General features: G+C 41.9%; 1 protein-coding gene across 1 annotated transcript in view; it reads right to left on the bottom strand.

The window, feature by feature from the left end:
• The window catches only part of TGFBR2 (transforming growth factor beta receptor 2), an 83,049-nt gene extending 62,807 nt beyond the window's left edge, over positions 1–20,242 (bottom strand). Inside the window, exon 1 of the mRNA XM_019664515.1 lies at positions 19,760–20,242. Within this exon, the coding sequence (XP_019520060.1) occupies positions 19,760–19,853 (94 nt within the window). The 5' untranslated portion in view covers positions 19,854–20,242. The remainder of the gene's footprint in view (positions 1–19,759) is intronic.
• Between the last annotated feature and the right edge of the window lie 6,895 nt (positions 20,243–27,137).

The raw sequence follows: 27,137 nt of genomic DNA, 5'->3' as shown, positions 1-27,137 counted from the left end.
CCTCAAGAATACTGCATTCTAAAGTCAAAGGACCAGACTGGAGCTGCACCGTGTAATGTGGTGGCCATATTGGCTTTTGAAATCTAACTTTAGTTAAATAAAACCACATATTCCGTTTCAAGTCTCACTAGCCATTTCCAAGGGCTCGGTAGCCATGTGTGACTAGGAAAGATTGCTATCACCACAGACAGTTCTGCTGGACAACACTGATAGAAAGAAATCCAAAAGGCTAGGTTCCTCAGGGTCCAGGGAGACCTGACACCAAAGGCTACAAGGAAATGGAAGGAAAAGTAAAGCAGAGATAGAAAAGGAGTCTCACTAGGAAAAGACAGGACTAGTGGGTTGGGTGCCATTTGTAATTCAAGTTCTATCCTGATTTCTTAAGGGGTGTGTCTGGTATTAAATGGTTGGCTTTCTGTCACATCGCTGCTGAGGCAGGAGCAGGCGACCATTAGGCATAAGGGCTAGAGTTCCACAGTAAACCTATAAGCCATGAGTGGCAGCGGCAGAAGGTTCCAGAAGTAAGAAAAATGGACCGAACTTGCTTGCAACAAGCTGAAACCTGTGAGGGCTCAAGTCAGCTGGCATAACCCCTCAAAATGCAAATCCCTGTGCCTGAGATAAAAGACGGTTTAAAAAAAAAAAGTAAGGCTTGTCTGACTCCTAAGGTATTAAGTAATTCTTATTAAACCCCATTTCAATGACTGAAACATAACTCAGAGCCGAAGCCCAGATTAAGTTTCTCGTCAAAGCCCACATAAGCCTGTAGCAAGGAAATTAACATTTTATATATATAAAAAAAAAAATACTGGCCTTTTTTTGTCCAGGTTTTTTGGAGGGTTTAAGTCACAAACATGCCAAATACGGGTGAGTTTCTAGAAGAACATAGCAGAGAGGTGACCAGAGTGGGGAAATTTATTCACCGGGGAAAATCCCAGTGGCCTGGGGCAAGCTGCTTCACTGGGCTCCTGTGATGGAAGCGAAACCTAATTAGAAGCATTCCTCCAGGGCAGGTTTTCTCCTCGGAGACTCTTACCTGCCTCTTCAACTTCTCTTTACCCAGGGTTTCCAGGAGTTTGGATGCTTTATAATCCCTAGCACTCCACAGGCATTGCCTTTAAGCATAATTTTTTTCTCCCGCAAGACAATAGTAATTTTACACCCCTTTTAAGATGAAAACTAAAAAACACAGATGATAAAAGGCGTCTGGGTGGACCTTCCTACAACAAAGTATTATAATTAGAGTGCATCACTAAAAAATATTTCCATAACCGTTAAAATATGTCTCCAGGACAGAAACACTCTAAATCCCAAAGTCCAGGAATGGAAAGGTACAAATTATTTCATGTGTCCCACTAAGATTGTGGGCACTAAGAAATGTGCCTCTTCAGAGGACTGAAGGAAAATGGGAATTTTACGGATGCTCTATAACTGTTGTGTTCATTGGGGTAGTCAATAGCCCCAGGTGGCTCTTGATATTTAAGTTAATTGAAACAAAATATTTAAAATTCAGTTCCTTAGTTGCACCTGCCACATTTCAAGCCACACGTGGCTACTGGTTACCAAGTTGGACAGCACCGATCGATATAAGATACTGTGACAATTTGCAGAAAGCTCTACTCATAGCGCTGCTCTCCAAGATGGCTACCTAATTTGTCCCAATATCGTCACGGAGATTATGAAGTAAAAAGCTCCCTAAATATCAAGTTTCTGGGCTACTGGCAACCTTCTCCACTTTGGTGAATTCCTAGCAGTGGTTTATATTATATATGTTGTATAATCAACCCAACCTCCCATTAAAATGGCATTCGATATAATAAAAGTGTTCCACTGAGGCTCCACCTAAATGAAACTCTAAATTCTTCAGGATTCCAAAAGTATGAAGTGTATGTTTGAGATACTTGAGGTGCGAGCATATCAGAAAAATGTCTGAGTCAGGAAAATGTCTATGAGTGAGGCACAGGCCAAAAAAAAGGCACTCTCTGGAATTAATAAATCTGTGTCCTCCCCCAGAGAATTCAGCAGGTTACACTGCGCAGACAGAACCTAAGGATAAGGTGGGAATACTGAAAGTTCTGGGACGTTTAAGAGTTTCCCCATGTATCTTTTCAGGTACCAAGAAGGGATGATTGTTTTTAAAAATCATGAAGTGCTGATGATGAAACCCTAGCCCCAATGTGGGATCAGAAACAGGAAGGGCCCAGATGCTGACTTGATGCATAGGGAGGTGGTGATGGGCTCCCCTGACATCTGCTAACTGCAGAGGCATTATGGGAAAGAAACAGAGAGAGTCGCTACCTTCACATCATCACCAACTCCTGGCCTTGCCACAGTTTAATTATATCATTCTTCTACTTACAATTTGCCAGTGACTCAGAGACTTAAGCCTAAACTACATGGCTTGGCATTTAAGGCCTCCACAACCTAATTACATTTCTTCTGAACAACCCCGTTATCAAAAACCCTTTGATCAGTTAACTCCTTCTGCCTTTTCCACCCCCAGCATTTCCACCTCCCCACAAGATCTACCAGTGTCTGGCCAAGGGATGATCCCCAAGGTGGCCAACTCAGCTCCCAGAAAGGGTTCAGTGAGCTTTGCTGTGACTGGGAGAAGGAACTCAGGGAATGGCGTCTCCAAGGTCACCTAGTGTCTGACACTCCATGAGGAGAGGCCCAAGGCAGTTAGCACGCGGATTGCCCACATTGGCTGTGGCTCGGGAGAGCTGGAGAACTCCTCTGGGTGGTGGGTGGACATAATCCCAAGCAAGCATCTTCCCAGCTGCCCGTTTCCTGGAAGCAGGTGGAGAAGTATGACTTGGTCTAACAACTCGACAATGGTGCCACTGAGTTGTATCCAGCCTTTCAGACCCGGGTCAACTGTTTTGTCCTTTGGAAAGTCATCCTTACCACTCATCACCAACACAACCCACGGGGATCTGCCTACTTTGGCCTTGATTTTTAACCCCCTTCATTGTGAGGTAGCCTCTGAGATGGGCCTATATTTATCCTATTCTGCAGGTGAGTTTCCAGCAGGTAATGGATTTTGAGTCTCCCAAAGCTCTACTCCAAAACCTGCCTCCTATTTGTTATACTGGATTTAGTAAAACAGTCAGAAGATGGGAGGTTTTGAACCCAGTAAATGGTACTTATTTGCTGGGGGATATCAAGTTAAGTACCTTGACCTCTTGGATCAATTTCCCCATTTGTAACCTGCCTGAAATAGGCTAGGTCAGTGTTTCTCAACTAAAGTTCCACATCAGAGTCATCTGGGGATCTTTTAAAACAGTACTGATGCCAGCACCCTACCCAAGGGCAAATAAATCAGAACTTCTAGGGGTTTGGCTCAGGCCTTAGAATTGTTATATAAGCATGCTAGATGATTCTAATGTGCACCTAGAGTTGAGAAAAAAAAATAGTAAAGGATTTATTCTATACGGATTGAAGAACTCAAAGGGAACAAACTTAGGGGTTAGAGATAAGGGGAATGGCAGCGCTGGACAGAAGTGGACAGGCCTACATGCTATGCGTCAGTTCGCCTAGCTGCTAAGCAAAGTCACAAACTGCATTATTGCAGAATCTTATCATACATGTAAACAGGTAGCGTCAAGCCCAACCCAAACAATTCTCTGCTAACGTTTTAAGATGAGACAGGGATCATTAACATAATTGGCCCCAAGGCATTTAGCTGCTATTGTACAAATTCTTCCTGGAAGATCATATTTTAGATTAATTTTTAAGCATGGGTTTTATGAGTTCCTATATTTTTAAAGGGTGGAAATCCTTACCAAATCACCAAGGGGACAATAAACTTAAAAGGAGATCTTTTTGAAAGATCTGAGGAGCAGGTTTCCTGAGAAAAATGAATTCTAAAGTGTTTTGACCCCACGAGGCAAAATGAAGAGTGAGTTCAAGGAGAACAACGTGAGAAAGTTTGTCTCCCTTTAGAGCAGCGGTTCTCAACCTTCCTAATGCTGCGACCCCTTAATACAGTTCCTCATGTTGTGGTGACCCCCAACCATAAAATTATTTTCATTGCTACTCTATAACTGTAATTTTGCTACTGTTATGAATCGTAATGTAAATATCTTTTTGTTTTCCGATGGTCTTAGGCGACCTGTGAAAGGGTCGTTCGACCCCCAACAGAGGTTGCGACCCACAGGTTGAGAACCGCTGCTTTAGATAATCCAGCAAAGAAGTTAAAAAGGTAAACAGGTCCTTAGATCAGAGTTAACAGTTGTGGATAATCTTGTCCTTCAGAAAATCACAAAACTAAATAGATATAACACAAACTAGGTAACTTCTAAGTCAACATATTCCTATAATTTAATTTCTCTTCCTAGTCTCTTGATATTTTTCTTCTTTATTCCACTAAACAAATACATATTGAGCACCATCATATATCAGATCTGAAGAACCATTCCTGAAATGGACAAAATTTGAGTATGCTTATTGGTACAATTACATTTGCCTGAACAAGATTCAGTAGGTAAAAAAATCACGGTTTTTAAAGGATTATATATAAATGGTATTACTCCAGAAGATTTACTATCGAATACTTTTAAGAAGAAAGTGCATAAATAGGTAACACTAAAACCTAATGTAGTTTCAAGAAAATCTCCCCAATTATAAATTCATGAACCCAGTCGTTATTGAACGAAGCTCATCTTTTCAAGGAAATTTTCACCAAGAACGAAGGATGAGAATGATTGTCAGTTCCAAGTCCGTTGGAAAACTGATCCTGATGAAAACTGGTGGAAAAGAAGACACAGAAGTCCATACTAAAGTGTGGGAGCTGATTGGATGTGACTCCCTAACCAAACTTAAGTGAAACAACATCACGACTCAACTTCTCTTTTTGTGTTGTGGGCAAAATAGCTTATGTAAAGCAAATTGCAGGAAAGCAAGAATACAAATTAGCTTTGTGTGCTGGCAAACCGAATACAGTTTCTGCTAATTGAGATCATCCTTTATCATATCCTTTGAAAATGTCGTAATCATGCAAGTAGGCTTTGCTACTCCTTAAGGCATAACCTCTTTTATATAAAAGGAATTTGACTAAATATTAGATGTCTATGTTACTTGTCTTATACCAGTCAAAACAAACTTGTTCTTCTCTAGATCGTTATGCAGACATTCATGTTTAAGAAGTTCTGTAAAAGGAAACCCAAGACACTACTTGACCTCTATGCCAATGTGATGAAGAAGCACCCTTCCTATGTAAAGACACCCATGTCCCTGATTATGTTAAGCACCTTGAAGCTCTGGGGATGAGTAAAACTACAGGACTGCAGAAACTGCCATAGTGTTTTTGTAAATGGCAACATCTGTCTACTGACAATGGTGACCTACCCCTCAAGAAGACAGACGCCATGGTGCTTACAAGAAACACTGTCCCCACAAGAAAAAAGGAGAAAGAAAAATGACTCATTATATAACTTGAACTCCAGTAAGACTGGTGGACAAAACCCTCAAGGAAGTGTGTCTTGAGAGGAAATCCTCGTCTTAAATGTGGCTTCCAATCTTCGAGGCCAAGAACAAGGCTTCCAACATCAAACCTTCCATCCCCTCTTCTACAATTTAGCTACAAAAATACAAAACCATGACATAACCATAGTTTATATCTTGGGTTTACTCAGAAATTAAGCACCGAGGAAATACAATGACTAAAAATGGTAAAATGATGAAAACAACAAATGTGTGATACTTTACAAAGCCTCAGATGGCTTCATCTTTCTGGGCCTCCATTTCCATAATATCTGTAAAACAGGATAATTATATCCATCTCAGAGGGTTGTTTCCAAAATTAAATATGACATGCGAGTGAAACTGTTTTATAGATAAGAAAGCATTCTATTAACATAAGAGATTATTAAAAATTATTATAACCACACATGGTCAATATGTTTTCTTCAAAGTTGCCAGACTCAAGTTTTATCGCCTGGCTGCTCTTTCCTCTGTTAAGTCTCAATGATAGAGAAGTTTTTCAAATCACTTCTCTTTTCCATTTTCCTGGCATTAGTTTTTCTCTGCCTGGACAAGTCGGCAAATGACTATTTTTACAATGTTTGTTGTGATTTTAATATTCATTTGACAGCTATTTTAACAACAGAAGACCTTTTATATGTTCCCAAGAGATATGCATCAAATGGGGCTGTGGGCAGAAATGTTGACTAAAATCAGGACCTTCCACTGCAGCCCGGACACTGCTGACTAGGTGCGCACAAGTGGCTGTCAATCAGCAGGGTCACCAACAACCCACTCTGGCACTTTCCCTTTCTTATAAATTCAGGGCCCTTCAATTTAGAGAACAGGGGCTAGGTCTGCCTCCATGACTATATTGTGTAACATGAAGTGACACAGGATCATCAGACTTTCCCCAGGTTTTCAGCGGCTCATTCCAAAGACTCTCCTTAACATAAATTTTACACACATATATATATATATACACACACACACACACACACACACACACACACACACACACACACACACACACATATATATATGGAGAGAGAGAGAGAGAGAGAGAGAGAAGGAAGAACACAACTGTTTTGACCGACAGAACATAGGTAATGCGGACATCTATCATTTAGTCAATTGCTTCTATATAAAAGAAGTTATACCTCAAGGAGTAGCAAGGCCAATAGGCTTGGAGCTGGATTGATTGTAGCTACAACAGTCATTCAAGAAGTAAACACTGAACTGTTAAGAAACTAGATTCCGTCCTGTGCCCTGAAGACACCATAAGCATCTCGTTAATAAACTGATAACAGGAAACAGTTTGACAAAATGCTTTGTAACCGTGATGAATAAATATAAGTAATTATATCATGGCCACAAACATCCTCACCAATATCAACATCCAAATCTTGGCAGACAACTGTTTTCAGCAGTGTGAAAGCTTACCAGTGGCACATCAAATTAAAAGTATCCTATCTCAACCATTTCCAGTAAGCACCCCCAGGATATGAAGACAGAGAACTCTTATTTCATCTCCTCTCTCCCCTCGATAGAGCAGGTAGGGCATTGCTAGCCCACGTCTAATGTTATGAAGTCAGCAGCAGCTCCAGAATTTTCAGAGGAGGGGCTCCGCAGGTGATGATCCTGCTAGAAGTGGAGCTGGTCTGGAAGCTGTGTTGGCTTCAGAGGCACACTACCTCTGGTTTCTAGGCTGCACGTCCATGCAGGGTGGCTTTACAGGGAGCTGATGGAGACGAGGGTGGAGGAGGAGGCTGAAGACCTTCAAGACCGTCCCTGGAGACCCACTCCTAGGAAGCACCCATCTAAGACAGCCTTCATATTTCAGTCTCCTAGTCACACACCTTTTTTAACAGGAGTCACCTTTGCAATATGAGGTGTTTGCCCTCAGCCAAGTAGAAGGGTGTCTTCAGACACTCTCCATGCCCCAAGAAGCATTCACGTAACTGCCCCTTCCCCAGCCATCCCAATGACAGGAGATAACCTATGATTCATAAAAATGAAAGACAGGAGTGGCAAACACTGTCCTGAGTCAGATGGTATGGTTTACTTTATGACTTTTTCTGGCCTCTCCAGTCATCACATTAGGCCCACTATAAAAGATTCACATACAAGAAGATAAATGAATCAAAGGCAGTCTGCGATGGATGGAAAAACAACAGCCCTTAACACCCACAGACTGCAGCTCCCTCAAATTCACAGAAGCTGAAGACTGAAGACAAAGGAAACCTCTATTGTAAAGGGCAACTTACCCATATCAGATCATTTGAAATCTCCCACAAGCCCATGTTCTCTCAGACAATACTATAGGTGGCTATAAATAGCACAGCCATTGATGACATACTCGGTGGTGAAAAGATACGTAGTTTAGGGAAAATGTGTGCGTGTGTGCATGTGTGTGTGTGTGTGTGTGTGTGTGTATGTGTGTGTGTGTGTGTGAGTGTGTGATGTCACCCCGTCTTGGATTGATAAGCAGTTTTTCCCTGGCCTTTAACGAGTCCCAAACAGCAATAATATTTTAGTGAGAATGTGTGCTGAGTGCTAGAGAAGAATCAGAAGGTTCTATCTCAAAGGGTTTTCATTCTAGTTAAGAGTTAAAACACACACACATACAGCCCCATGTAGCTTGATGGCCAAGGTCACCTGAGTGAGAACAAGGCCTATTCGAGGAACTGAAAAGGAGAAAAGGAAATCTGACTGGGGTAAGAATAACAGAAGACCCCCCCCCCCAAAAAAAGGGGCATCTGGCCAGGCATTATTTCAGAAGATGGAGGCGTTGTAGGGTCTAGGTAGAGAATAGGAAACTGGGAGGAGCAGAAAATTTCTAAATTTTCAAGTTAGAAAATTTCAAAGCAAAAGGATGTGAGGAAACCTGGGTAGAAGTGGAACCAGGGCCTGGGGCATGTGCAAGGGTTGAAGGGGAGATGGGAGGGGTCTGGTCTCTTACAGGCATGTAGTCATCAAATCGTCCTGTATCCCATCTGTGTGTCTTAAAAAACAAGGAGACTGCTGCAGCTCCTGACCTCCAAGAGGAACATGTAATCACCTGGGTCCGTGCAGAGATCCATGGAAGGTTTTCTAGCGGGGACCACCTATTCCCAATGCTGTGTGTGGAGGTGGGGGGAGATGTGACTGATGGTAATGTATGTGTGTTGAAGTGATCAGACACAAGAGGTATCCGTGGGCAGAAACCAAAGAGGAGATTCTTACAGATGACAGAAAATAGGCATTCAGAGTTGCATTGCGGTAGCGTAATGTTAAGAGCAAAAATGAAACCTAATGGTTATACATTTCGTGTAACTAGGTTCCTGTTGTAAATAAATGGTTGATTATGAGACTCTAGGTATTAAGATTTTAAAACTATTCTGATGAATAAGTTAAGATTTGATGCAACAGGAGATACAAGTTGCAATGGAAATGTTTTTTTTTCTTTCTTTCTTTCTTTTTTTTTCCAAGTATAGTTAAGATGTCAAAAGAAAAAATAAGCCAGAAAAGAAAATTACTTGGAAAAATGAGAAAGTAGTTGTGAGAACTGGTTGTTGTAACTGACAGGGACCCATAATTCTTGAAGAAAAAAGTAACTGAGGTGCAAAAAATTGCCTTATGATGAGTAAAATACAGAAGCCAATGGTGGCACTCTCAAAAGAGTCTAAAATAAATGTTGAGAAATTCAGGAAAAATTTAGTGAGTCCTCACCGAGCAACAACCAAATAAGTTTCTCAAAGCAAAAGATGGGTTTTTTTGTTTGTTTGTTTTTAAATGTTGAAGAGTAGACTACTTCCTGAAAGCCTGACATTAACTCATTAATTTGGGGTACACACTTTGTACACAGCAGAGTGCTACATATTTTAAGAAACGCCCACATGTAATAGCTCTTCATTAAGGCCTACAAATGTCACAGCGGACTGTGATGAAACGCCTCATGAGTAAACCTGATGAATGCAGTGAGTTCAGCAGAGAAACAGATCCCTGGGACCCACAGTTGGTCCAGGGACATTCGGTGGAGGGAAGAGCCATGCAGGATGCTCTGGGAAAACAGACTGGTTAAAACGGATAAATTGACTTGCCTTCGGTGCCATCTCTCTTCTGCTAGCCTTAGTGCATTAGTCACAACCAGTTAAAACGGGCCTTGTCGTTTAGGAGGAGTCAAAACACCCTCGTAAAACTAGGGGCTACTCTTCCTGGACTCCCCTTCCTCAGGGACAGAACTGAGCCCGATCTGACCCGCTGCAATTAGTGCAGATCATTTGGCTCCTCTGTCCAAAATGCTTCCATGCTGTTAGAGAGTGCTTCTCAAACCTCAGTGCGTACATGAATCACCTGGGGATCTTGTGAAAATGCAGATTCCCGTGCAGCAGGTCTGGGGAGGGGCCCAACATGCTGCGTTTCCAAGAAATTCTCAGTGATGCTGATGTTGCTGGTCCCTGGCCCACCCTTGGAGTCGCAAGGTATTAGAACATCTTTAGTTGTAAGGGATGCTATAAAAGCATGGTTTAGGGGTGGGGAATGCTGGAGCTCAAGATGTAGGCCTCGATGCATATGGTAACTCATGAAAGGTAATGTTAAAAGGGATGAGGCTCCTGAAGGACTCAGAAAGGACACGCAAGGCTGCCGGCTCGAGGTGATGGAAAACAGGAGACAGCAACAAAGGGGAAAAAAGGCTGCCAGTTGCTCATTAGAATAAATAAACAGGTGATAAGAGGGGCAATTAAAATCATATGATTCATTATAACAGAAATTAGAAGAATTAAAGTAAAAGTGCGGGGGGGGGATAGATTATTAGGAATTATTTTGTAACAGTGTAATTTAAGGGACATCAGGATAGTGAATGCAAAATATGTTACTTTTTTTTTCTTTTTCGTTTTACATATTTGAGGGAAAATTTTATCGCATTATTCCCCAATACTATGGGTCTTAGAGAATACAACATAAGCATGCTATGTAGCAACAAAATAGCCATTCAAAGAAGTAGTCGCAAGTGCTCCTCTGTGCAGATTGCTTCATACAGAAATGCAATTATGGTACTCAGAGCTACTCCCCTGCCTAAAAAAGCAGTCTGGAAACTGCCAATCTGTAGCAAATTTTGTCTTTTCTGAGAATATTTTAAGAAAAGTGGCAGAGAAATCTTTGAAAGGCAACAGAAGACTAATTATATTCAGACAAGTTTCCTTTTTCTCCCCCAAAACACAGAAGGTTCTTCAGGACTTTCTTTTCCTAGACATAGAAAAGCATTTCATAATTCTCTGCCTTTGGAAAAAAGCTTCACAGACACTTTTACCAAGTCAGAGGCAGGGGAGAATGAAAACACCGTAATTAACCAGAGAAAAATGGGATTACCACCAAAACCAAGTACGCCTTTTCTTCAGCACGGAGTGAGTGCTAGCTGAAGTAAACATACCATTTAGTCAGGATGTATGCTCGGGCACCTGCACCAGGAAATCGCCAAAATAACTAGGGTGTCTTTTTCTTTTTTTAACAGTAGTCATCTCCAACAAACTCCAAGTGGATGTTTGTGGTATTTGTCCATTCTGACCTGTTATAACTTTCGATAGCTTTCTATTTTGATTAGTTAAGGGTTATGTTTTCTAAGTCAACTTCAATGGCTTCCTCTACTAACACACGGAATGAAACATTTCAATGGAAAAAGCGGAAACTCCCGTCTTGTCTAATTCTTATCACTGTATCAGCGGGACCGAAGGACTTAAGCAGGTCACCCAGACACCTGGATTGCTGGTATAGCATGTTTTAGTCTTCACCTGCCTCCTAGGCAGAGTCTTAATCTCAAACTAAGGGGTAGATCTGGGTTACCTTTCATTCAAGATCAAAGTTTTCTGATAATTACATATTTGGGGAGATGGGGAGGAGACATTTTTTATTTATTTTCTAAGCCAACAAGCAAATCCTACCATTAGGCAGAGAGGCAGGTCTTATAGAAGCTGAAGCCCATAAATTTCAGGGACACTAAGAAAAAGAATACAAAAATTAATAGAAATTTAGGTATGAAAGAGAACACGTAGAATTTAAAATGACATCTTACGAATTACAATTTTTTTAAAAAAGCTATAACTAACACAATTATGAAGTTTAAAAGAAAACAAATATTTGTGTTAATTAACTGTGTGATACACCTCTGAAATATTTGTGCTACATTTTCCAGTTGCATACTCTTTGATTACCTCTTCCAGTGATATTTTGCAACATTCTCTATAGAGAGAATAGAAAAATAGTTTAATCTCTCCTCTAGAACTGTTGATCAAAATTTGTCACTTAAGTGTCTTTCAGCTTCATAACTCATTATAAGTAATGTCATATAAATGTTTTGGATTGCCTCTAAATTTGGGAAAACCTCTATCAAGTTTCTTTTACATATGAGCTGTAACGTTCAGGGCATTGCAAGATTCCTTAAATATTCTTTAACTTGATTCTTTAACACTCATTAACCACATTGCCGGGGCTCGTGCCAAAGCCCGAGGATGGGCCTGTACCAGGTTGAGAAGCCTTGAGTTAAATTCCATTCACTTCACGGTAAATTCACCTTGGAGTACTATATATATTCCCTACCTATTTATGCATATTTAGCACATATTTACTGCCTGTTTTGCTCAGAATACCTAAACTAAACTCCTTGATGGCATAACTATTCCATGATTCAGTGAAGCCTATCACCTGATGTGTACATTTAATTTTCCCATTGAGGAGGTCACACGACCAGTTTGACGTTTGACTATTATGTGTATGAATCAAACATTATTTTATTTCGCTAAAAAAATTAAATGGGGTAACATATGAAAAAAAATGCTAAAGCATTAGAAAAATGTTGGATATTATTATTGCTCTTATTCTCTAGAGTCTCCTACCACCCATGCTATAATGGAGAAGTCATTTATGTCAGTTGAGGCAGCCTAGTCTCAGTGTAACATAACAATTAGGGTCTAGGTCCCCAAACCAGACCATCTTGGTTCCAACCCCAGTAAAATCATTGGCTAATCAGGTGGCCTCCATTAAGTTTCCTAATCTCTATAGAGAATTTATAATGAACACTACAAAATCTACCTCACAGAGTTGTTCTGAAGGTTAAGTAATCCAGATGGAGCGCTCAGCCTGATCCAGGCAGTAAACAGTAAGATCTGAACATGTTAGCTACATACGTTATTCGAAATCCTATGCATGAAGGCTCGTGAGGAAAGATAGGAACACCACTCACAGGGAGCATGAGGCCAATTCCATTTCCCTGTGTAGAAAAGTCCTGCAGAGTTTTAGGATGACCACAGTCATCCACAAAGCAGCAGAGTGAGTTTCCTCCAAAGTCAATGAACCTTCTGCCATGAATTCCAACTTCAACAACATATAAAGAGCCACTGTGACATATGCTAAGAATACACACCTGACCCCATGTTTTTCTTCAAAGACATTTATGTTTGTTCTGCCAAACCCCTAGTTCTCTAAAATGCATAGCTTAGACAATCCTATACCTTTTAAGAGTGCTTTTTACTTCTTTACACTCTTCCGATATTCTTATTTTCCTTAAAGAGGCTTGAGAGGGTCATGGAACACTCACATATAATATTTACCACAGTAGAAGACAATATCCCGATAAGCTTCACCTTGCCCTAGCGTTCCCTTCAGGAAAATACAAACTACAAAAAAAAGTGAATTTCTCAAAGGAAATACAACACTACAATTACAAACTCAACTTTTTCATTAATGAGCAATCCCTCCACTCCAGGGAAAATATGATACAATCAATAAAAACTAAGTTTGTCCCCAACACTTCCGAAAAGGAATACTGTTGATGTCAGACCCACCATGGACATTGAAAAGCCCAGAGCAAGAGGCTAGATGGGGGCCCACATACCATGGCTCAAATATTGAACTTTATAAATAAACAGACCAACTGTGCCATAAAATAGGTTTTATCCTTCTACCTTGACTGAAAAGTATGTCTTCATAATGTCTTGGAAGAACCAAGTACGACTTTAAAGCTCTTGAACTACAACTTGAAGTCCTTCCCTGGGTGTTTTGGGGAAACATCATCGCAGGCCTAGCCAACAATCTGCCTCCCTCTTTCCTCGGCCGGTTCCATCACACATCGAGAGAGACCGTGTGACATGTGTATGGACAACCAAGCATTCACATTACCCCACACATACGCAGCTGTCCCTTAACCAGCCCTCCAGCGCACAACCAGTGGCTATGAAGGCCCTCAGGGAGATGGACCCAAGGGCCCATGTAGGCTGTAAAAGCTGGTCCAGGGCCATCTGGATGGTGAATTTGGGGTTCCCAAGTACCTGAAACACAGGTAAAGCAAAGTTTGGACTGAGAGGCCAGAATCTCTTCATCCCATGTACGGGGGCCTAACCAGAGAAGAATAAAAGCAGTACCCTCTAAAGCCCAGAGCAGAGAATCTTTTGTTTCAGATGAGCTGAAAAAATTGGGGGGATATATCTCATCAGAATAAAGAAAAGAAGGAGGGGGGGGGAGAGGAGAAGAAAGAACCATGTGTTGAAAGCAGACAGCCTTTCCCAAATACAATCTCACCAGTCATAGGCATTTACCCTGCAGCTCAATTCATTCTAATGATCTGTAGCTTCAGCCCTGTAAACAAAACACAGATGCTAGGGAACCCTTAAGGGCCTAAGCAACGTATCCTAAGTTGACTGCATCCAAGGAAGTAGTTGATCCATGGTGAGAGCCCATACCCAAAATGCTGATCATAGCAAGGAAAAGGCCAGATCCTTTCATGAAGAGAAGAATCTTAGTCACTACAAGTTTACAAATTAGTTGGACCGCAAAAGTTAAATCCTCCTCCTTTGTTATGTTGGATAACTTCCACTCTTTCTGCTCTCACCAGCAGTTGAGGCCTGTACACAGATGCTGGTCCTCCTACATGGCTGGAATCTGGGGTTCACAATACATGAGTTTGAAAAGGGTGCATGTCCAACTGCTGTAAATCGTTAGACCATGGGTCACCGCAGTGGGTCCCACCACCAAGATGCCGTTATCAGACTAGGAACAGTCGAGTTTCCTCATGCAAAGAGACTCTACCCTATCTTGATTTTCTGTAGCACAAAGACAGTCAGGAAGGAGACAGGTCACGCAAGCAAAGCAAATCATGAAATCAGGAGCACTGAACTGATGACATCAGATGGTTAAGTTTCCCATTTCTCAAATGTGATGTTCCCTAACCCCATCCCTAACTTTCAACCCAACACGCACATACATACTGATACACCATGAAAAAGAGCTAGCAGAATGCAAGCAGGGCAAGCTTAGTGCACACATGTGCACACGCGTGGGTGCGCGCGCGCGCGCACACACACACACACACACACACACACACACACAGGCAAACCTCAAGTGACCTTGAACAGACTGTATCTTCCCCATTTATAAAATAAAGATAATACAGCTTATTGTCCAGGGTTCCTCTGAAGATGGAATTAGATAAGCAATGTCAAGCAGCTGGCTCAGAGCAGATGCTCAAATGTTAGGTCTCCCTGCTCCCCACTTCTCCCTGAGATGAGCCAATTTGCCTGCTCATATTCTAAACGCTTCTGACACGCCAAGCGAAGGCAGTCATCATTATCTTGCCTCAGTAAGAAGCAACAGGTACCTGGGGAGCAAAATAATACAAGGTACGGGGAGTGAGCATTTCAGCTGCGGATGCAGGTTGGTTAAGTCAATGCTACTGAAAACCTTGAGTTAAGTCTGCTGGACTCACCCCTGGAGGGCGGACGCTAAAGAAGTGACACAGTTATGTTTGTATGTGGAAATGGGTTAAATAATGCCATGCTGTAGACAGGAAGAACGTTTCCTCTGCACCCTATTTTAAACCAGTTTGATGTTTTGCATCCGACCTAAATAATATCCACGCTACTCTACAGTAGACAGCAGCTGCTGCAGGACCATACTTCCCTTAGGCCAACTCTGCTTCACTGCTTATAAACCAAAACATAAAACCCTGATTAAAAAAAAAACCTTAAAAACTAAATTAAGAGTTCAGCACTTCATTGTTAATGAAAGTCTCCTTTTGACAACCTTCTAGGGAAGAGAGAGAGACAGAGAAAGAGAGGATTCAGTATTCACTGGAAATTTTCTTTGGTGAAATGTTTTAAAAGTTTGCAATAGCTTTAAATGCTGGCCTACACTAATTGAAAATGCATAGTTCAAGGAGTTGGATGAAAATTTCTAGCAGCTTTCCATCATGTTTGGCAGAAATTGAAGCATCTTATTCATCAGAATAAAAGAACCAAGTATATAGAGTCAAAACAGCCAAACTGCCTATTTAGGTGAGAGCTGAAACTCTTCTTACTGAAAGTAAGATTTTACCATTCAGACCAAAGTCCTAATACAGAGTGACTGCCTGGTTGTTAAAATGCTCCACTTGGTTGCACGACCTCCAAGAAGACAAAGTGGAGGCTGAGCTCAGGATCTCCTGGATATGAAATGATGCATCAGGTGCTGCAGGAGACCTGGAGATAGAGAAATGGATAAGAGACACCACTTGCCTTTGAGAAAATTAAAGCCCTAAAGGGCAAGGGAGTCACATGAAAATATGATTTTGGCTTATTATTGTTAACTATTGTTACGAGCTAAAAGAGAGGCCTACCCTCAGGAGAGAGCAGTTGGCTCAACCTGAGGCATTCAAAGCAGGTTTTCTTAAGAAGATGACACTTGAGTTAAGTCTTAAAAGAAGAGTGAAAGTTATCCAGGTAGCAGGTGTTCCAGGCAGCACCATGAACAAAGACACAGGTACCTAAACTGCTCACAGCATATGTACATGGTGGTAAGAGTGGCCTGGGAAAGCGTGCGTCTTGGTAGGATATGGAGCTGCAGAATCACATAGGAACCAGGTCACTGAGGACCTCGTTAGGCCAGATTCTGGCAATAATAATAATAATAATAATAGAAGCTGATATTTATTGAGCATTTATTATGTTACAGGCACCATGTTAAGAAGCACTGAGGGCTAGAGAAGTCAAGTCACGCAAACAGGCTACACAGCCGGTAAATGGGAGGAAGGTTTGGAACCCAGGATAGCCTGACTCCAAAACTTGTACCGATACTCTTCCATCTCCAAGTCTATCTTCAAAAGAGAGACTGGATGGGCACATTGGGTCCATCATTCTGGCTACAGAATGGAGAACTGAGCTGGCCCAACCGGAGGCCTGTAATAAGGCAGGTATAGGAAAGAGCAGATCAATGGAAACAAATAAGTTCAGAAGGGCTGAGAAGGAAACATTCAACATGCACCTTCTGCTAGCTCATCCAACAGCAAAATGGGCTTTTGACAGAGGGGCCTAGGGAATAAACTACCAGTGTTCGGTAATGCGTCCAAGTACACAGGGTTAAAATATGAATGTTCTCTTTGCCTCTAACACGCCCCCATATGTTACACTCAATGAGGGCAAAGACCACGTCTGTCTTATTCATTTGGAATGGTGTCTCCAGTCTGAGCCTTTTGCCTTGTCCAAGGACACTATAAATACTGTTGATAAGGAAAAATGAGCAGTAGCCGCTTTTTACAATGGCACTGAGGAAGTGTCCGTCTTAACTGGGAAAATAGGGTTAAAAAATAAAGAAAAAATTTGAAAGTTGTCCGGATAAATGAGGATTGGTAAACTGAAATGAAAAACGCGTAGCCATTAGGTCAACTACACAGATGGTAATGAGGGCCTATCATCATGGGGTGCAACCTGCACGCCCCACCCCCCAAACAAAGCCGATGAATCCAAAATGTGATGAGTGTTTTGTGTAAACCATAACTGGTTAAAAATAAATGTTATTAAAGAAAGTGGCCTAGAAGTGAAAATGTGCTTTCTGGGAACAAAAGCAAATAGACCAAGATCAAATTCTGGGCCTACTGACTTCTCATCTCTGACTCTGACAAAATAAGCACATCATTAATGTGATTTTAGTAAAGAAGCTTACCCGTTGACGCTTTTACCAACAGTCATCCACAAGAATCTATTGTTAGTTATTTGAAAAGTTAAGTCACATTTTTCAGATCTGAAGAGTTCTCAGATATTTTAAAGCTTTTCCCAAAAGAGCAATTACTTAATTCTGAGCATTCAGGAAGAATGAATCTACTAACTCAAAACCAAACATTTTTTTAAAGTTAAGTACATTTCTTAGTGAACTTTGTTCTTGTACTGAAATCCTTTGCCCACTAGTCAATCTACTGAACAGGAGATGGTTGTGTGTGTGTGTGTGTGTGTGTGTGTGTGTGTGTGTGTGTGTATGACCTACTAGGAGGCTGTAAATAATCTCATTTCTTCATATCTTATCATGTATTAAAATATTTTGAAATATGTCTTGACATATTTCAATTGACAATCATGTTAGAAAAATCCTGAAACCATTTACTTACATGGAAAATTAAAATGCAATCATGAATTAGGTTTCTTGTTCTCATTACAGCTGCTTTCAACCTTCAACTATCTTCTTAAATTTAATTTCAAATTAATGCATGTTCAAAATGATTCTTTAGTTCAACCATTTTGAAACTTTAATTCTATAAAAGTACAAAATCTGTGGGTTTTGTAAAACTGTTTAAAAGCCCAAATAAAAAGCCACGAGGCTTTTAATTGTTTAAAAGTGTGTATATAGATGAAATGAAACTGACTCATGAACTATTGCGTCTGGAATTTGCAAATCATAAATCTTATCCTTGTAAACAAAACCTAACAAAATCAGAGCCCACAAATTTCCTTCTTTCGTAATCTGAAAGAAAAGTTTTAATGATTTTTAATGTACACAGAAAATTAAGGGTGCATTTAAAATATTTATTAGCAAAATATAACTCAGTTTTTAAGAGTCTGGGGTACAATCAGAGACAGTTGAATATACTGGTACTGCAATGTAGGAAAACATCCAAAAATGAAACACTGGGAATTTATTAAACCGTAGAACTCAAATTTGTGTTAGAATTTTTTTTGTTTGTTTACAATAGTACTTTTTCCTCATTACATTAAAAACTCCCAGCTCCACGCAACCTTCAATATGAAACATAATTTTAAGAAATTCTCCATCCACTTCAAATACTCTGGAATGTACCATTTAGAATCTGGTGCATATTTCTTCAAGACAAACCCAAAGGTAAGTTTGCCTGAGGCCCTTGGCAAATGAAACATGTGCTTCAGGGTACTGGCGGCTGTCAAATGCTCTCCATTCCACCCCATATCTACACACAGTATCTCTAAGTCACCAACGGGACAGGAGAGGGGCATAACACGTTCAAGATGAAGGGCATGCAAAATTACCCAAATCTAACCATGTCATTTTACAGATGAGAAAACTGAGGCCCTGAAAGGTCCAAGTACTCAGTTACCCAGACAGAGCACAGCTGCAGATACTCAGTTATGTGGATCATAGCTGCAAACATTCTAATTTTTAAGGTCTCAGGGGTTTGGGATTTTCCATAACACATCTTGAAGAACTCAATTCTTGCATTCCCCCCCCCCTTGGCCCCCCACAAACACCTCTATAGATAGAGATCAGGTGCGCAGCAGATTTATGGTTTTAACCCTTCCGTTTCCATCAAACGATAATTGCAGAGAACCCAACTCCTGGAAGGTAGGGCTGTCGTGCTCCAGGAAACATCTCCAGCACCCAGCACCCAGCAGGCACTCAGTGAATAATTCTCCGCCTCCCTCAACAATCCTCACTCCCTCGTCCATCCAGGCCAAGCCTTCAGTGGAGTCAGATAACTTTCCTTTGGAAATCACTTCTTTTCCTATAAGTTTTGTCCAGTAACTCCAAGCCCAGAATCCGGCCTGGGGGAATGCGTGGCCCTTCCCAGGAGTTAAGGATGGAGTCACTGGCCACTTAAGGGGGTGGCTCGGCAAGTGCTGGGTGGGCACGCAGCATCGCCACGGGCCGCAGTGGCCCCAGGTGTGCCAGCAGCTCGGGCGGCCGCGGCGGCAGCCGCTCCAGGCCGCTGTTCCCCTGCCTCCTCCAGATAACCAACTTCTCAAACTTCCCTTTCCGGGGGTGGGGGCGCGCTGCGAACGCCGCCAACACACAACGCCTTTCCTGCCCGCACAAAGGGGGCCAAACGCCCCTCGCGCCCCCTGCCACTTGAACTTGCCTTCTCTTTTCAAAGAAAAACGCACACAACCCCGTGGCTAAGGCGGTAGGGCGGTATGGGTGCCCCAAGGCAAACTTTCCCGTTTCCGCCCGAGCGCTGCGCCCCCGAGTAGCCGCCTGTCAAGCGCAGCGAAGAGGCGGGGAGCCCCGGAGACCCCAGAAGCCCCGCCAAGCCCGGCTTGGGGCCACTCACCCGACTTCTGAACGTGCGGTGGGATCGTGCTGGCGATGCGCGTCCACAGGAAGATGTGCAGCGGCCACAGGCCCCTGAGCAGCCCCCGACCCATGGCAGACCCCGCTGCTCGTCATAGACCGAGCCCGGTGCGCAGCGGCCGGCGCCTTCCCGGACCCCTGGCTGCGCCTCCGCGCCGCGTCCTCTCGGGACCCCGCGCTCTGCCGACCGGGCAGATGTGTGGGCCAGATGTGGTGCCCGCTCCGCCGCGAGAGGGGGGCCTGGAGGCCGGCTAGGCGCGGGGAGGCCCCCGGCGGCCGAGGGGAGCTGCGCAGGAGGCCGGCTCCGGCCCCGGCCGTGTGCGCGCGCGGGGTTGTCGTCGGTCCGGGCGCGCGAGTGACTCACTCAACTTCACCCGGCACTGCGGGGGGAAACAGGAAACTCCTCGCCAACAGCTGGGCAGGACCTCTCACCGCCAGAGAGCCTTCTCCCTCTCCTCGCTTCCAGCCCTCGCTCTCTCGCAGCTGCCAATCATGTCCCCTAGACCAGCCCCTCCTCCGAGGACTTTGGCAAACTTTCAGCTGCCCCTCACCGCCCTCAGGAGTTCCTTATTCCGGAGTGACTAAGTGCACACGTTTCACAAAGTAACTGAACATAGAAAGTGTGTATACTTTGCAAAGCACCCCACGAATCACCTTTCCCCTCTCCCCACCCTTCTTTGGATTGTTCTACTTGAGAGCTAGGGTTTCAAACGGCAAGTCTCAACCCAGGCGTGGATGCTGAAATCGAATGAGCTGTGAGCCCATTCTCCCACACTCCCCCCCCCCCAAATAAAATAGTAAGTATTGCCTCGTTAAACGTTTGTTTCAGTTATGTATGCATACACCGTTACATTGTAAAACGTTTTTCTGACTAGAGGTTGAAGTCCAGGTGTTTTTTTCTCAAATAATATGCGTATTGACCACCTGAAAATCTTGCTTAAAATGCAGATTCTGATTCAGTACCTCTAGGATGTGGCATTTCTTTTGAGCTCTTGGGTGGTGGGTCCCATTTTCAACGGCCTCTTCCAGGGGGCGATTTAGTGAGGAATTATAAATGATTCACTGAGTGATAATGCTGGGTAATGTTCTCTTCAGAACCTATCATGTATGGCAGAAAATGTAAAAATAAAAGTGGCCTGGCAGTTAGCCGAATGCCAGGGTTTGCGTTCCAATAAGGCCAGTGAAGAGAGAGAATGCTTAGCCTCTCTTTTGCAAAAGGGAAAACTGGGAGCCAGAGCCCGACAGGATACATTTCCAACTTTCCCTTCTTGCTAGGGTGACCAGGTTTGCCCCAAATGGTCCTGGTGTATATCTGGTTTGAAGTTAAACATTATCCAACCAAGACACATTCTCTTTTCCATGCATCTTGCTTGGATAATGAATTATGTGCTCACCCTACTTCCAGCTCTCAGAGACTTAAACTCTCTATAGCCCCTCTGGTCAGGGGATCTTCCAGCAGGATAAAAAAGGAACTCCTTTATCTGAGACAAAGGCCGATTGCAGAGAGGCAGGTGGCCAGGCTTACTAGAAAATGCATAAAGGTAAATAGCCCCTCCCATAAACCCAAGTCCTGAAACCTTCCCTGTCAATCTGTGGTTTCATTTGCTTGATCCTGGCACCTTTAAGTCTTGTGACCATTGTTCTAACCAGCCCTGAAGCTACCCCTGATTGTGTCTTTTAGGAAAAGACCACTTCCCAGCTCTTACATTTAGGAGGCAGGGAGGGCAGTAAAATTAGAAGGGCTGGGGCATTTTCTTGCCCGCTAACAGCTTTGGCAAAGCTGGAGTCACTTTAAGATGCAGAAAAGTTGAGTTCAAAATCTGCTTCTCCCCATTTCCTCTGCAGCCACCTCACCTATGCCATTGCGGTCCCTTGAGCAGGAGTCTCCCAGCCTCTCACCCTCCGTCAGGGCCATCCTGGGCCCTTTCACTCTTTCTCATACCAGAGTTGAAGTCAGTTTTCCGTAATGCACACCTGATTACCAGCCCCCTGATTGAAATCACTGCCCCTGAGATAGAGGATAGAAAGCAGATTAGCATGCCTTCACAGCCCCCTCCTCTCCTTACCTTCCACTGGGCTGCTCCTGAGGGCCTCTTCTGAATTCCTAGGTCATGCCCCTGTATCCTTCCTGCACAGAGCTCTCCCCAGTGTGCACTTTCCTTCCTCTGACCTTCCTTTTCTCTTCACCCAGCCAACTCTGAATCCTCCTTGGGTAAATCAGAACTCCCGTGATGGGAAAGCTCTCTCTGACCTTCCTGCGAAGATCTTCTATTATAGGTTCTCTCGGCACCATATGCTTCTCTTTTTTAGCCCTCGCTACAGCTATAGTTGTATCATTCTTTAACTTGTATTCCTGTCCTCCACTCAAGTTCAAATTCTTTGAGGACAGGGATCACATCGTCCCTTCCACTCACTATTGATCCCCAGCACCTAGCACATAATAGGTGTTTAATGAATATTTGTTGGATGGATAAGTGAATGAGATAACAGCGATTCAAAAGGAAATTGGAGTTAATCATCCTAGTTACTTCATAACTGAAGAAGGCATTGTATTACCTAATAAATTCAAATAAACAAGCTAGATTTTAGCTGAGGGTGATGTCACTACTTCTTCCTTTTCTTAAAAATGGAGAAATGCATTAGCTTCCTCTTTTTCTAAATTTGCCCAAGTTCTTCTGGCCAGCATACATGTTTTCTTTCTCCCCACAAAACACTGAGGCAAATAAATGCCCAATTGATTCTAAGAGACTTTCTTTGTCATATTTATTGCAAAGACAGGTGTTTTACATTATTTAAGGCCAGGTTTGAGGTATTAGAGTCCATGGTTGAATATTTAACTGATGGTCTTTGTCATCATATATCACTAATGTTGATTTTAATTTTGTCTGCCTTTAACACTTCTGATTTAATCCTCAGTCTCCTGTGAAATTGAGCCTGAATTCAGTGCAAATTGCCAAGTGCAAACTCTTCTTTTAGAAACCATCACAATGAAATCACAAATATGTAAATTCACACATAATACAAGTTGGCAATCTTTAAAATTTGTCAATATCGCCTTCCTTTTGGGAATCCCATTGAAAGAGATGTTCGATATTCTCTTTCAAGACTTTGTTTTCACAAATTTGTATATTGACTTATAATTTTCTGAGTATTCATATAGACCATTAATAAACATATACAAACATTGGTCCATTTGCAGATAGAAACAAAAAAATAAAAGTTTGACTCAGGACTTGAAAAACTAGGAAAGTATAATATTTAAGCCTTTACCAAGTTGACTATAAAAACAATAAAACCAACTTGAACCAAATTAAACAGCTTTAATATCTTCATTTTTCCAGTATTACAAACTCTGAACACACATACAAAACAAATGAACTGAATCAAAATGTGGTTAACTTGAAGCCTGCATTACCCGGTTGTGATGAAGCAAGAACTTTCTACTCCCCTGAACTTGTTGACATGCAGCTGTTGAGGTTACTGGCATACAGAGCAGTTGACAGGGAGATTCCTTTCCATGTAAATCAATCACTGTGCATTCTCAACTCTTATCTCTTGCCCAATATTCCTTCTATTGTGAAGCAGACCAATAAGCACTGAGACAATAGTGAATTTGTGGGAGTCACCTTTGCAAGGTCATCTGTGCTGCTAGGTCCTCCAAGAAACAGTCTGTGATCCCTCCAGCCTAATATAATCCCTCTTCTCCCAAGGAGAACCCAATGAGCATTAAGTTTATTTAACTGATTTTTGTGTGTTTGTTTGTCCCATGCTGACATAAAATGCATTATAGTTATGCATTTCTTTTTTAGAATTCTACCCACCAATTGTTGTCTTTGAAAGCACAGATTATTTATTTTTCAACTTTGAATCCCACTCTGTGCCCTGCAGTACTCAATGTATGTTTCTGATCATTAATACAGGAAAAAATGAGAATATCTATTTCCCTAACCCATTCCTTTGTTTACAATTCTTCACAGATATTAGTAGAACTTGCAATTATGTCACATGTTTACAGAAAGCATGAATAGCTTCTTTTAGAAAAAAACAATAACTTTTTTTGTTAATTACAAAAGTCATATATTACTTTTAGGCAGGAAAAAAAAAGTCTGAACTTCAGATCAGCCAAAGGCAGAAAAAAAAAAATCCCTAATCTTATCACTCAAAGATAATCATTGTCAACATTTTGGAGCACAATCTTGCAGTACTATTCGAATGTTTACAGGTGAAGAAATTGAGGATTACAGAGATTAAGTACTTGAGCATTTGGCAAAGATCACATACCTAGTAAGGGACAGAAACCAGGTTTGAAAAAAGACCTGTGTAGCGCCAGTTGTTATGGCAGCTCTAACAAACTAATACACCCCATTTTCTGCCTGCTTGTTCAGCTGTTTCTTCTCAGGTTTGTCTTGACGGGTTTATTTTCTTTCACTCATTATTCAAACATGAGTGCTTACCAGTCCTGTCCTCGGCCCTTCCCTCACGCTTCCTGGGGAACACATCTGTGTCTATGGCTTCCCTGATACATGATGACTGCCAAATCTACTTATCAAGTGCTGATTCGCACCTAAGCTAGAATTATTCCAATTGCCTCCTTTACTCTCTTCATAAATGTTCTGTTGTCATCACACACTCATTACTCTAAAATGGGACTCTAAAATGTATGTCCACTTGGCACATATCCTGTATAGAGTGAAGGCTCTATCTCCCAACAGGTAACCCAAGCCAGAAACATAAAAATAAGGTAAGAACTTGCCTCTATTTTCTCTATTTTACAGGGTCTATCTATTTACTTCCTAAATATCTTTTAAAGTAATTCTGTTCTCATCCCATACTGACACTATTTTAGTTCTATTTCTTATTCCATGTGGGATTATTTCAATTTCCTCATCTTGCCTCTCCAGGCTCACCCCATTCGACTACATCCTCCACTCTTACCAAAATGTTCCCCTCCAAAAATGCAAGAACAATCGCATTAAAAATTATCCAATGGCTTTCCATAGCCTTGAGGATCAATTTGCAACCTACCATCCATCTATTTATTCATTTAACCAGCATACCCAAATACTGTGGTAAATGATGACGACGTCAGGACTAAGAAAATGTAATTCTAGCCTTAACTGAAGGGCATTAGGGTGTCCTTATGATCTAATGTTGTGGGTAGGTAAACAAATAATATTAATGGATATGATAATATGCTTGTCACAATGGTGATAAGCTCCATTATACCACAGGAGCAGGCAGTAAAGACCACTCACTCATCCAAGCTGAGAGTAAGAGAAATCCTAAGGGGAAAAAATGCCTTTTGAGCTGAATCCTTCAAGATGGTCAGGTGAAGCCAGGAGGAAGATGTGACAGATACGCAGCCCAGCAATGTCAAGATAAGGAGTTGTGTAAGCTTGGAGTGGGTAAGAAAATGCAAATATTTCAGAATGGTTCAAGTATAGATTTGAAGGAATTTTAGGTTTCATTTTTGGCTCTAATTCTGCACCCCTTCCTGAATTCATGCTCTTTGCCTTGTGACTGTATAGTCCTCCCCACTGAAGGACAAGGGTTCTTATAGGCAAAAATGCGCGTGGGGTTTGTTTATGGGGACTGGGAGTGAGGAGGCAGTAGACTCTAATTTAAATTTTTGGTGTCTTCTTTAAATGTGGTTATATATGATGTTACAGAATACAGCTGACATCATTGCTTGCTTGCACAAAATCCATTCTCCCCTTTCCACTTTTCTGTCAGAAGTCCAATTTTGTTTAGGATGAGGCTTTAACTACATCTTCTGGAAAGGGCCCATCCTTCTTTAAGGGTAGATATATGATCCAATTTTGGCAAAGAAATATAAAAAGAAACCTGATGGGGACTTGTAAGAAAGAGGCTGTTCTATTTGGTTAGAAAGACGTGCCCAAAGACAGCCTCTCTGCCCCTCACCCCTTCTGTTTTCTACCTTTGAACATAATCAGGGTGATAAAACTGTTACAGGTGATATAATCACCTTTCAACAATGAGAAGGGCAAACATGTCACAGAGTAGAACCACTGAACCAATACCAGCAACTCCCTCAATGTGGCTGTTACCTGAGTGTGGTAGTTCGTCTTCAAAGATGGCTATGATTCCTTTCTTCCCTCACTGTACTCATCCATGGCTCCTCGCATCAAGAGGTGGGATGGAGTGTATTTCCTATTTCCCCTCTCCTTGAATCTAGGCTAACTGTCGCCAATAGAATATGGAAGAAGTGGCATAGTGGCAGTTCTAAGACTAGTCTCAAAGTCAGGCTCCCTCTCTTGGCGAAAAGCCTGAATACCCTGGAGACCATCCCGCTGTAAGGAAACCCAAGCTATAGCTACGTGAGAGGCCACAGGGAGAAAGAGCTCCCAGGCCCGCCAGCAGCTATTCTAGGCTTCCTAGCAGAAGCACCACACGTGAGTGATGAAACTTATCTTGGACTTTCTAGCCCTGACAAATACCGAGCAAGTCCCAGTCCAGATTACAGAATCATGAGACATAGTAAACTGATATTGTATAAATTGTTAGTTCTAGTCAAAATCATTTCAAACTAATACAGGGAAGTCTGCTAAAGAAATGGAAAGAGGAAGATTTCCCCGTCACCATATGGCTGTCAATCTGGGTAACCAAGGCATAACCACATCAACCATGAATGAAGAACTGTATGGTTTCTTCCATTGTCCTGTGAATCACACGATTATATTTTTATGTATTTGTATTCATAAGTACATACATATTTCATATGCATTTGTATCTTATATGGTTGATTATATGTTTCAAACATGCAAGTGTACCAAACTTTTGAGATTTTATTTTAGTAGTTATCTATTTTTACACATTAATAAGAAATCTCAAAATCCAAGACTGGCCCAGGATGACTTCGACTCTGAGAGGCCCTGTTTTTCAAGCCAGACAGAAAATGTTCATATTTCATACTCAAGATGATGAAAGACAATGAAAGAGATTCTGATCATTGGAGGGAGATGATCATAGCTAATCACATAAGATTTTCAAGTTCGTGATTACAAAGTCCGAAAGATGCACCTGAGGGCATAAGACCTTGTCAGGAAAATAGGTGTGAAATAACAAGTCTGAAACAAAGTCATGATCATGGGAATGAAGAGAAATCAGCAGATAAGAAAGAGCAGGAAGAACTCAATTTAGTGGGAGTTGGTGTCTGAATTGACAAGGGATGAGGCAGAAGGATGCTCTAGCGGAAGGCAGCTTTCAAAGCACTGTACACTTAATAATTGTAGCCAATTTGTGTTGTCCAGCACATTTATTACTATGTGACAAACACTGTTCTGAGTTTTTTATGTGAGTAATTGCCTTTAGTCTTCCTAAAAACCCTATGACGTAGT

The sequence above is a fragment of the Hipposideros armiger genome, unplaced genomic scaffold (genome assembly GCF_001890085.2).
Source record: "Hipposideros armiger isolate ML-2016 unplaced genomic scaffold, ASM189008v1 scaffold_424, whole genome shotgun sequence".
In the NCBI taxonomy this organism is placed as follows: Eukaryota; Metazoa; Chordata; class Mammalia; order Chiroptera; family Hipposideridae; genus Hipposideros; species Hipposideros armiger.
The sequence above is the reverse complement of the archived record's forward strand: the minus strand, read 5'-3'. Positions and strand labels throughout refer to the sequence as shown.